Genomic DNA, 12,838 nt, shown 5'->3' on the forward strand with positions numbered 1-12,838 from the left:
GAATGGTAGAGTTGTTCTATTATAGGTGGATTTGCAGCAAAAATTTGCCTGTAAAAAAAGTCTGTTATTTTCATGATTCATCTTAAAGGAGTAAATTTCCACTATAACCTAAATTTTCTCTTACAGTTTTAAGGTGGACAAGAGATTGGTTTATCCCCTATGCTGAATATTAGGCTGAGGTATCTAATTTTGACTAGCCAAAAAAGGGTGCTAAATCTTTCCATGCTTCTGCCTTCCATCCTGCAGTATGATTTATTCACCCTCTTGTGCAGTCATTTGAGGCTTTGTATCTATGACAGTGTGAGTAGTAATTACCAGTAATTCTGAACAGAGAGGGAAGAAAAAGGCTTAGAATCTCTACATTTCATTTTTTAAAGAAAAAGAATGGATTCTGACTTTATTTGCATAGCCAGGTGATTTATTTCTGTACACATTGTCTGCCAGAGATTCCTGTATAATTTTGTTACGTAACGACACCTAAAGACAGTATGGATTATTGTTTTGGTATATATGCAATGTTCAATGTAAAGTGGTTTCATGAAGAAAACTGAAATGAGACACAGATGATTCATTTACACATTTATTTACTATCCTGCTTATTCTATCAGACTGAAATGGAGAACAATGCATTTATTTTAAAGACATTTGACATAAATTAAACAGATATTTTGATGTTGAACAATTGTACAGACTACAACATGCATATTAATATGTAGATTGGTGCAGAAATACTTAGTTGATCAGCAAAATCTAGTATGACAAAAATAATAATCACATTTCCTTTTTTATGAATTTAAAATGCAGCGGATATGGAAACATTGATACGAATACCACTAAATGTGAGAAGTTATTAGTCTAATGAAATCAAATGGTTAGTTGAAAAAATAAATCTATTGTTAAAATTTTATCTACAGAAAGAAACTAAATCAAAATGTTTCTAACAAATACAATAATAATGAAAAAAAAATCCATGTTTGATGCAATTACCATTGCAAAATGCCCTATTATTCCCCTGCCCCACCCCCGAATACAAACAATGCATGAAGCAAAAGCAGCATATTCTCCCACAAAATGTCTGGGGCATTTTGTAAAGGCAGATGAACGAGATTAGACAAGACTTATCACATATGCTTTTACCTTCTAGTGACAGTACTTTTAAAGAAAGATACGTTATTAATAGAGCAATGAATGATGAAATGTTGCTAAATCTGTAAAACTGAACAATAGTGAAGACACTGCTATTGCCCCAAGAGAACTTGAAAAAATACTGTTGTGCTTTTTTTGTTTGCAGCATTCAGAGCATTCACAGAGGAATACAAAGTAAATTTCATTAAACTCCATAAAACTAATAATAGTCATGCTACTGTATCTATGAAACTAACACAGTAATAACATATAAACATGAATTAGTACATATTTAATTTGATATTTACAGTGATCTTAAAGCAATAGGCTATGTATTCAATGCTCAGATTCTTTGAACACTAATCCCTCCATGTTTCAGCTTATCAGCATGGCTCCTTTGATTTTTGAAAGAGTTGTACCGCTAAAACTCTGCAGAACTCTGATAATTTAGACATATAAATCCAGAACTCTGCATCCTAGAAGTACCCATGATTGTCCCCAACAGCAGGTTGTTTTTTGTTTGTTTTTAATGTATTCTGTAATGTGTTAGAAACTGTTCCTTTTGCCTAACATTGTAATATATTGCTCCATCCTTCAGTTTTATACAGGCAGAATTCCCACTGGCGTTCTGCTTAAGGACTTCAAGAACAGGCATAAATGTTTTGTATTCTGATCCTTCACAGAGAGATGCTATCTGAGTAAAACTTAGAGCAAAAGTATCACTACAAGACTTATGTCCTCCATCTTGAAATGGTTAAAAAGATAAGGAATGGGCTTTTTGTTCCTTGCATTACTGTACAAGGTCTGTCCCAGACATCAGAGCAACAAAGCACACAATCAGAACCCTGCCAGTTCCTCAATTTAAATAAATTTCAGCTGGTGTTCCAAATAGGAAGATATCTAGACAGGGCAAATCAGCACATAGTACTCCAGCTGGGCTTCTGATCCTCCATCAATGCACAGAAATTTGCTTTTATTCATACCAGTATAAAGTAAGGGTTACTGTTAAGTGAAATGAAGCTACTTGCAATCAGTTTAATCATTCCACTGATTCTGGAGTAAGTCTAGTGCTATCTGTACTGTCTTCATCTAATGTAACACCAACTTTAGAGTAAAGTGACTATAGAAATATGCAGTATATAGAGTTTGGCCCAAATTACAAAACACAACTCTCCAAAGGTTATCGGGAATTTATTGAAGTGTTTTTATGTGGGTTAACTTGGGGAAACACACTGGGAGCAATTTAATCTTTGGCTACATTTTGCTTTTTTTTATGCAATACCACTGATGAAAATGGCAAAATTTGCTTGAATAAGTGATTTAGCCAAGAGCTACATGGGCTGAAGACAGTAGCCATGGCAGAGATCTAGGTCTACATTAGCAAGTTGCACAGTAGCAGATTTGTTGAGGACAGCAGATTGTGCTGGCACTTTACACTATCAGGGTACAAATTTTGGACTAGCTCTCATCTTGGTACCAGGGCCTCAATGCTTTTTCCTGCCTGCAGCATAGCTGGTGCCCTCATGGAAGAAGTTTTGTGGTTCAGCTTCACCTAAGAGTAGTCCAGTTTGCATGGTGCAGGATTGCTCGGTTGAGTGAACCAAAGCATGAGAAGTGGGGGTAGCTGAGAGATTCATATCTCCTGATTTTCTGCACATTATTCCTGCTGATGCTAAAGATGTATTTAAATAGTTATTTGAGTTAAAAAATTACCCTAATGAAATTAATTACATAGACTACTCCTAGACTTGTGATTTATATTAATCACAGGATTACAGTCAATGTCTCGGGTAATGACAGGTCACCATACTGTTTAGTTAATAGGTATAATTAGGATAATGATCTTTTTTGGATTAAATGTTAGCTAATACCATGTTTTTTAGCTACTTTTGTAAAAAGAGCAGTAATATTTGTATGCTACTTCCTTGTTCCACAGTGATGTTCCACATCAGGATCTGTGTTAGGTGTCATAAAGGAAAGCTAAATATCAATCAATAATAATATAGGATTATAAAGCATCACTGCTGTTTTGGTGGAAGTCTCCATTGTACTAAAGGGTAATACTTCCTAAATATCATTACTCAGTATTAAAAAAAATACTGTTTAAACCTGGAACAAAATAAATACAAAGACAAGTATATTACTCCACTTGCAGGTGTCCCATGGTGTGTGATCACTGAACAAGAAACCATCACACAATGCAAACAGAATTTTTTCTTTCATTTTTGCCTGCCAGTTACCTAACCTTCCTTTGTGAAGGAAACTAACAGAGGACCTGTGAAAAGTTTGGCTCCCAGAACACCTGATCTGTTTCAGAAAGAATTTCAGCTGGAGTTAAAGCTGAGTACCACTAATAAAACCAGGCTGGACAAAAGACAAATATTCACACTTAGACTGATGGCTCTCCTAATAGCATTTACCAGTCAACTGCTTTTAAAAACACTCTTGCAAGAACACTGGAAGCTCTTGCATGAAGGATGGGTGCACTGTAGGGACACTGGAGAATTCAGAGCACTTTACAACTAGAAACAAGGAGAAGTGACACTCAGTTCCTGTTCCTTGGTTCAAATGCAGCATTTGTCCATTTGCACCACACTACCAAAACACTTTCCTGACAAACAAGACACTCCTACCATCTTGTTGGGTGAGTGGCCTTCTGACTGCTCCCAAGAAGAAAAGGTTGATATTGGGAGAGAAATGGGAAGAGATCCAAGGATCAATAAAGACACCAACATGTGGTATCTTATTTTTCAGGAAAGTCTTCTGAAAAATTATTACAGATCAGACATTCATGTGGCAGGTCAGTGGGTAATTGCATTGTTAAAATTTACAATGGAGAAGTAGTGGAATTAAATCTTTTGCTACTGGCATTTTCACCTCATTTAATGTGAACAAGGATTCTTTTAAATATGTTTTATTATGTCTCTTTTTATATAGTACACTGAAACAGGGCTTGTTTACTTACAGTTTTCTGCCCTTCTTTCCCCCTTTGTTGTATGTGCATTTCTTGCTTGATCTGTGCTGGCTACTTAGAAAAAAAAAAGAAGGATATTTGTTGCATTATTTTGCTTCTGATATGTATTTGAATGATCAAAATATATATTTTCTATCCAAGTTATTCTAAAATTATTTGAATCAAAAAGCCAATCAGTTAAACCTTGGACATTTTTACCACTCTGACTGTATCTGCAATAGAGCTTCAAGAAGTCAATTGTCTTTTTTACTGGACTGCAGTTTAGAGCTGAGGTTGAAGCAGTTAATTAAATAACTTGAAGGTGAACCTTGAAGGAAACAGAAGCTCAGCCAACATGTAGGGGAAGAAGTCTACTTTTAAAGGAACTCATTGTTTTTCAAGGAATACAAATACATTGCCCAGTATTACCTGTTAGGAAACCAATTGTTATTACCTGTTATAAAACCTATGAAGCCAATTCTTATTTTGTTTTATGAATGGTATAGACGAAAATACAACTGTCTGTACACATTTTAGGTTACATAATAGTGTGCTAAAAGGCTCTTCATGTCCATTGCTCTAGTGTTAGATCAGATATCACCTCTCTAACATCACTAATGTTTGAATTTTGAGACCAATTGTGAAGTGAGGACACAGTGCATTAGATTGCTGCATTAGCACAGAGGCTTCTATATTCTATATGATGTAGCATTAAAAGGCCTTTTGTGTTTTCATTTAAAAAAGTGTATTTTATATAAATTCGGTAGTGCAAAAACTTCCTACTCCAAGTTACATTCTTTACATTACATACTTCCCCTGTAAACAGCTTTCCTGTAGGAACTTCCTTTGCAGTTTGTGCGATATATTATTCCCCCCCACCTCCACCCAGATTTGGATTAATGTGACTAATACTCAAAATCTCCTCTAATTGCTCCGTGAACCTTTCTTAAATACATGCATTTGGTTTCGTCATTGAAAAGGAATTAAAACTTTGATTCAGGATTCTGCAGTTGGTAAAAAAATATAAAAAATAGATCAATTGCAAAGCTAGCTCTCAAACATTCTTCATTTTCCAGTGATGCAAGGAGTCAGACCTCTTTCAGGTGCACAAAGGAGCCACTTCTTCCTAAGACTCCTTAAGTTGTTTTGAAATTGCACAGCTGGCATTAGAGACTGACCCCAGAACTTAAACACATTCTCCCCTTACTGTGGTGAACAGGTAATAAATCCCAAATGGCTTCAAAGTTTTAGAAAACCAGAAAAATATACTTGTGTAATTTTGCATAATTTGCTGCTTATCAACTCATGATGAACAAAGTGATCCCGGCCTGCACTTCTGACACCTGCTGTACTGGATAGAAAGCTAGGTCCAGTCCTGGAACTGCTCAAGTAGATGTTTTAATCAAGAATTATGCAAGTTATGTATTCAGAAGTGGATCCTGCATATGCAGTCAAGACTGGAAAAACCACATGTCTAAACCTGTGCTCCTGGAAATAGTTTTCACCATAGTCAAAAGTAGACAAGAAAACCATACCAAAAGCACTTCTAAAGCTTAATAATTTTGCTTCCAGTATTTAAAAAAAATAAAGCATCTGTTAATAAAGTGAATTGCATTTCTTTTGCTTTCAAAATAAATGTGCTTTTCTGAAAACATTTAAAATACAGCAGCAAATAAGGGCCTGGTCTTTCAGCTGATTTACATAGTTCAAGCTCCTGTTGATTTTCATCTAGAGGGAGAGACTATCGTTCTTCTCATTTATATTTCAGTCAGTCCCTTTTTCCACCAGACTCCCACTGGTTTCAGGGGAAATTCATTTGTGAAAAGATTGAGGCCTTGACTTTACTCCTTTCAAATTTTTAGTGATTTTAATAGGCCAGAATCAGGCTTGCATGAAGTCTAGCTCAGGAGACCTTAATGAATTAGAACTCTGTCCCTGCAATGCATTCCCTATGGCTGGGCTCCTCCCTTTCCATCAAGTGCCATACATTTTCCAAAGCATAAGGGCGACCTGGGAGAAAAAGCACACAGAAGGAACGTGACACAGACCTCAGTCTTGCCAGACCAACATCATTGACTTGAATGGGAATTTTCTCTGGATCCAGAGTGTGGGACCAAATCCCATTTGGTCTTAATTTGGACTTCAATAGTTCACTAAGACATAAAGGCAGATTGAACAGGCCCATGTGATTTCATAAAACTGCACATAGAAAATACAAACTAACACTTCAGGCATATAAAAATTGACTGGCATTTAGTTTTAGTCACTGAAAATATCTAGAAACTAAAAACTAAATATAGAAGATTAGTTACTATAAAATATTAAAGTTTGGGGACAGTGAGACACAATATGATTAAAAAGTGTTATGCAGAATACAATATAAATACATAAAACTGAATGCAGCAACAAGTTTAAATGAACTGTAATTAAAGACAAAAAAAGTCATTTTTATTTTGAGAATTAATGACCAGACATTGTTTGAAAAAAAAAAAAAAAAGACATTATATTCTTGGTTATTCAAGTCACTGAAGAGACACCTCAATATTATCTTGTTACAGAAATAGGAAAACTGATGGAAATATGGAAAACTTTTTTAAAAAAACACCTAAATGATTGTGCTGTCCTCATTGTTTGGCCCAGCCATCAGGAGCAATATTTTGGGGCTGTTCTAACTTGCTCTTTTCTGTGTGCCAGGTTTGAGTGAGGTCTGTGGCATCAGCCCAGCCATTTCAAGCAAAGGACCATGTTGTAAAAAAAGTGCTTGTTCCTTTACACTAAATGCATTGGGTGCCTGGTTGTGACATATTCAAATGACAGAAAAAGACAAGTGAAAATTAACCTAACTCCACTATGGTAAGTAGAAGCCTGCTGCTCCAAACATGCATGGATTGGTCTAAAGTAATTTTATGTCTTACAAAAAAAACCACAAACCAACAACAACAATAAAAAAACCCAAACAAAATCCCCCCACAAAAACAAAAACAAAATCATTTTAGACTTTTTAGGACATGTTTGTGTAACTGCATACATTTGCTTATTATTAGAATTCATGATCTGAATAAACTATTTTATGATTTAGGGAATTAAAGCAATCTACAATCTTTTAAAAAATATTTTATATCATAGGAAGCAATGGATTCTGGAAAAATAAAAAGCAGCTGTTTCGAGACAGTGGGTAGAAGGGTACTTTGTAATGAAGGCTTTGGTTCAGCATCTTTCTTTTACAAAGCTGGAGAAATCAGAGAAATGAAAGATGCTTTGGCAGTTGTCAGTGGAATGACTGACATTTTCCTTTATTTAAGTACAGTGGAAATCCTGTACTCCATTTCAGAACAGCTATGGAAGGATGGGTTGAGGCAAAGTTGGTGAGTCAAGTGATATCTTCTGTCAGTCCAAATGATTGAACTGAATAACACAAACCAGCTTTGGGGTATGGAAGACCTGAGGCAAATCACATGTATGTGAGGCCTTTTTTTCTCCAGCTATATGATTTATGGTAACAAAAGGTACCACTTTACCCTGGAAGCCTTGTCTCTTATGTCCTTAACAGCTTCAACAACATTGCCATTACTGAAGTATGAGCACGGCATGGAGAACAAAAGGTAAGAGATCAAAGATCATGTAAAAGCAATTTGTGTTAAATTAAAGGAAGACTAAGAGTGTGGGAAATATATTTTTTTAATACCAAGGTATAATCTATCAGATTATTTTGGGTATATCTGAATAGCCATTTGGCACTATTTATTGCCACAGAAATAACTATGATTTTTAAATTTTGAAGTGGAATTTTTTTTTCCTCAGTTATGAAATGTTGGCAACTTTCTATAAAAATATCAAATGCTTCAAGTTCTGGTCATTAAATCTTTGCTTTTCCTCATAGGATCATTAATTAAACTGACAAATGCAATAACTGAAGTTCTGCAAGTAAAAAAAAACCATCATGATTTATAGCACAGATAAACTAAAATACTGTAGGCCTTAATTAACAGATATACTCATGAGCTTTTTAACAGAAAGCAAGATACGTGAGATGCTTTAAGTAGAAGTTGCAATTTTGCAACATAAGTCTGTACAAAACCTCCAGGCAGCACGCTGTGAAGGAAGTACCTGTGTCCCAGGAAATGCTTTTTCCATAAATCCTTGTTAACAGTAGCTTTCCCCCCAACCCCAAACTATTTACAAATATATGCATTTTGCAAGCTCAAAGCACCTTTTTTCACATCCTTATGAATGCATGCATTGACATTTCATCCTTTCATGTGCAAATTCTAAAATTCATTGTAACCGAGGAAAAAGAAAAGTTAACAGAGTTCAAAACCTGTCTACAATCATAAGCGAAAGGATCAAAAATGTCAGATGTTGCAGACCACTAGCTCCTAATAAAGCTCTCTTTATTGTATTCACCATTCTTGTGTAATTTTTTCCCTGTTTTTTTCAGTTTGTTACAAAAGCAGTCTTTTTGAAAATTAAACAGTATTTAAACTAAACAACTCTTCATGCCATGCAAAAATAACATTTTATGCACTTTTGTTGAGGCTTTCCATGTTTTAGTTCATAGGCATTACTAACTGTTTTAAGAAAAGATATTTTTATTGCTTCTGTAACTAGTCACATGCTAGTTTCACGTGTAGGACAATAAGCAGTTTCTCCTGGACTTGAATGAATTTCCGGAGCAAATAAATGGTTTTCCATTTTGTGACCCTCTTGGTTACTGTCTGGCTTTACCTCACCCACAGCATGGTAAATGTCTTGAGTACAGTTGTGGCTCATGCTTTTGGGTGAAGAGGTGATCTGTGGTTCCCCTGTTAAATTGTTGCCATCACTGTGTTTATCCCCACAGCAATTTGTCTTGATATCCTGTTTTTTCTCATGTTTCACACCATGTAACTCCATAAATTCTTCTTCTTCTCCAGTGTCTATTTCAGTGAAGCTCCTCCTCTCTTTTGAAGGGAGAGTGAAAAGTTTTTGTTTGGGAAAGAGAGGGGATGATTTTTTAGCAGGTCCCTGACCAAGTGCAGACGCATCAGCACCAAGCACAGGCCGTTCACCTTGGGGCGAATTTTCTTCCAGGAGAATGGTGCTGATGTGCTGAGGGGTGGCCTGTGTGAAGTCTGCTCCTGCTGTCACTGGCAGTGGCCTGGCAGTGCTTGGTGGAGTTTGTGGAGCGCCACCTCTATTGTCTTTAAAATTAACTTTGAGGGATCTGGATTTTAATGGGTTGCTACCTTTCAGGGAGCTTTTGGGGCTTTCCATGGCGGTGTCAAAATGAAAATGACCATGTGAAACAGTTTGGGATCCACTGCCATCACTGATAACAGCTCTGTTGATTGGATTATAGTCAAAGGTGACATCAGTTGGAGAAAATCCTCTATCTTTTGCAAATGGTATAAACTGAGAACTTCTTGCTCTTTGGTTTTCTTCCAGGTTAACAGCATCAGTTGGAAATCTCATTTGCAAGTGAGAGCCAGGAAACAGAGAGAGGGGAGACCTCTCTGTTTCTGTGAAGTCAGTTGCACAACTGGCAAAACTGTCGATGCTGGACGTGCTCCTCATGTCCATCACGATGTCTGCAGGCCCAGCTGGCAATGGATCTCTGTGACCTATAACTTCTTCCATCTCTATTTCTTCCTCATACCTGGGTGGCTTTGCTGACTGGTCTTGGTAACCTGCATTAAGATTAGGCTGAGACTGAGTTTTAGTAATTTCATTGTACAGCATCTCCAGTTTTTGGGCACTGAGGTGTTGTGGGCTGGAGGATGCTGCAGCATTGTTTAATTGCTCATGGGAGTCTCGCTGACTAACTTCTTGGTACTTGTTTTCATAAGATTTGTTTGAGCTTGTCTCAGACACTGTCCTTCTGGCCCATTTCCACCGGCTTGGGGACAGGTGGCTGTCATCAGGTGTCTCCTTTGGACTGAGTGCTTCTCCAAGCTTTCCTGAATCTACTGCTACATCTATCATTTCCATACTGCGAGCAAAGGCATCTTTCAGATTCATGGAGACAATACTGCCATTTCTTTTAGCTCGCTCAAGTGCTTCTCTCCTCTTAATTGCCTTCTCCTGTCTTTTCTGCTCCTTATAAAACTCTGAGAAATTGTTCACAATAATTGGTATGGGCAGGGCTATGACTAGCACTCCAGCAATACAGCAAAGTCCTCCAACTATTTTACCTAATAAGGTCTTAGGATAGATGTCACCATATCCTACAGTTGTCATAGTGATTGTTGCCCACCAGAATGACGCAGGAATACTTGTGAATTTTGTAGCATCCTCATCCTTTTCAGCAAAGAATACAAGACTTGAAAATATCATTATTCCCATGGCTAAAAATAGTATCAGCAAGCCCAATTCATTGTAACTCCTCCTGAGTGTAAAGCCTAATGACTGAAGGCCTGTTGAATGTCTGGCGAGCTTAAGAATCCTTAGGATCCTCATAATCCGAAATATCTGAACCACGCGTCTGACGTTTTGGAACTGCAGGACACTTTTATTGGACTCTGTGAGGAAAATGGTGACATAGTATGGCAAGATAGCCAGTAAGTCAATGACATTTAATGGGCCTTTGAAGAACTTCCACTTGTTTGGTGAGGACAGAAAACGCAGAAGATACTCCATGGTAAACCAAGCAATACACACAGCTTCGACATGTGCTAGCTGAGGGTTGTCATTTGGCTGCCCAAATTCATCTATTTCTTGAAGTTCTGGCAGTGTGTTAAGAGACAAAGCAATAGTGGACAGGACGATGAATAGAATGGACACAATGGCCAAAATCTGTAAAACAAAATAAAAAATGCTTTGGTTAGACTGATACAAGTGTACTTGTCAGGGTTTGATTAAATCCTTTCAAATGTGTGTCAAACACAGAATGGTGGAAGCTGTTTTCGCTGCTGCATTCATTATTTTATTGCTTTGAATTTTGCACAGAGAAAACATTAGATTCATCTAAGACATTATCAAAACCTGATTGCTTTACTTCCTGCAATAAGCCAATTCATTCCAGAAAGCAGGCCATGATTGGTCTTACCATTTTAAAATTATAATAGGAGGTGATGTGTATTAGTGCAAGTCACCAAATGAAAGATATATAGCTCCTGCTAATGTGTAGAACATTGAGAATTTTCTGCATTAATTGTAATTATGTAAAACTTCACACAGTGTGGAGAATTGATAGGGGAATACCATGTGTAAGATGGTAATTCAGTATTTCATAGTGCACACTTTCCTAGACAACTTTCATAAATTTGTAAGCATAAAATTTATAAGCTGAAAAGTTAAGAAGACAAAGTTAAGAAGAATAGACAGGAAGCACTGCTCAGGAGATTAGTCCTGCTGAATTGTCATGTCTGGACAAATTTCAGATGCTGCAAGTATTGAAGGTATTAGTCCTGAATTAGTCTGAGAGCAAGATTTTAGAAAGTAGTATGAAGGTGAACCAAGTTTCTCATAATTATTAAAATGTGTAAGTAGACAAATGCTTGCAAGAAATAAAGTTTTGCTTTCTGACTAAGGAAATAGGTTTTATAATATATTTCATCACTCACTTTCATAGAACCTTAGAATCACAGAATCACAGAAACACTAATGTTGAAAGAGATCTCCAAGACCCTCAAGTCCAGTGTTTGACCAAACACCACCATGCCAGCTAAACCACAGCAATAAGTGCCACACCACTTGTTTCTCAAATGCTTCAAGACCTGCTGACTCCCTAGGCAGCTGTTCAAATGCCTGACCCCCAACACTGGCATTCTCCCCCCAGGTTCATCTCTAGTGAGCCTGGTCCTGTTCTCTTCCCCTTCAAACCTAGTTTTAAGCTCTCAATCAGTCCTGCTACAATCCTTTGCCCCCTTTTAGGCAGGTGAACCCCATCTGTCTCCAGAAGGCCTGGTTCTGTATAAATTATAATAAAAGACATTTTGATAAATTCAGGCATATCTGTACCTCACAGCCTTCCACTTTGCCTGGAACAGCTGGTCATTGTCTTTTCCAGAAACAATATTATGAGAAAAAAAATTAATATCAGTGAACCTCATGGCTTTACAAGAAAGTTTAGTTATTTACACTCTAAGGAATATAAACAGCTTTGATACAGTAAGCAAAGTGCTAAAATGATACAAAAATTATTATAACATTTGGAAAAAGTATAATGCTTTGGTTGGAAGTCCTAATTAAATCCAGGTTTTTATTAAAAATACTAAAATAAATTGTTTTCTGTTTTAAAGTTCAGTTTAAGCTCACTTATAAAAGCATTTACTTTGATTTCTCAGAAATGGTACTGTTAAATCCATTTGGTGATGTTCCAAGGACACATTAGGTCCGAGGAAATTGTTGGAACACCCAAGAAGAGTGAAATGCAGCTGAGAAGAATGCAAGTGTGAAGAGTGCATGCAGAGAGACTGGTCACAGTGGTGACAGAGGCTCTGGAGATAGAGAGGTCACCTCACTGTAGCTTTGAGAGAAATAGCAGGAAAATTGTTTCATCTATGGGTCACCAACTGGATATTCAGCTTTCTAAGTACAAACAGAAACTGCTCACAGTGTGGTGTGTATTTGAATTTTTCTCTACCATTGTACCAATACTGCTTATTTTATTTGTTTGTTTATTTGTTTTGGTTTTTGTTTTTTTGGTAACTATATTTATTGGAGAAATAAGATCCATTAATTTCTCCTGCCAAGTGAGTTCCAGACCATCTGTCTTCATCCTTCATACAGCCCATTCAGAAAACATCCTTAGATTAATCTATCTTATTTAGGTGGGCTATA

At 36.7% G+C, this 12,838-nt stretch overlaps 1 protein-coding gene across 1 annotated transcript in view; it reads right to left on the reverse strand.

Moving 5' to 3' along the window:
* Window positions 1–567: 567 nt before the first annotated feature.
* The window catches only part of KCNB2 (potassium voltage-gated channel subfamily B member 2), a 183,652-nt gene continuing 171,381 nt past the window's right edge, over window positions 568–12,838 (reverse strand). The window contains exon 3 of the mRNA XM_056483767.1: window positions 568–10,849. Coding sequence (XP_056339742.1) covers window positions 8,687–10,849 — 2,163 coding nt within the window. The 3' untranslated portion in view covers window positions 568–8,686. The remainder of the gene's footprint in view (window positions 10,850–12,838) is intronic.

Source organism: Oenanthe melanoleuca, chromosome 2 (genome assembly GCF_029582105.1).
Source record: "Oenanthe melanoleuca isolate GR-GAL-2019-014 chromosome 2, OMel1.0, whole genome shotgun sequence".
In the NCBI taxonomy this organism is placed as follows: Eukaryota; Metazoa; Chordata; class Aves; order Passeriformes; family Muscicapidae; genus Oenanthe; species Oenanthe melanoleuca.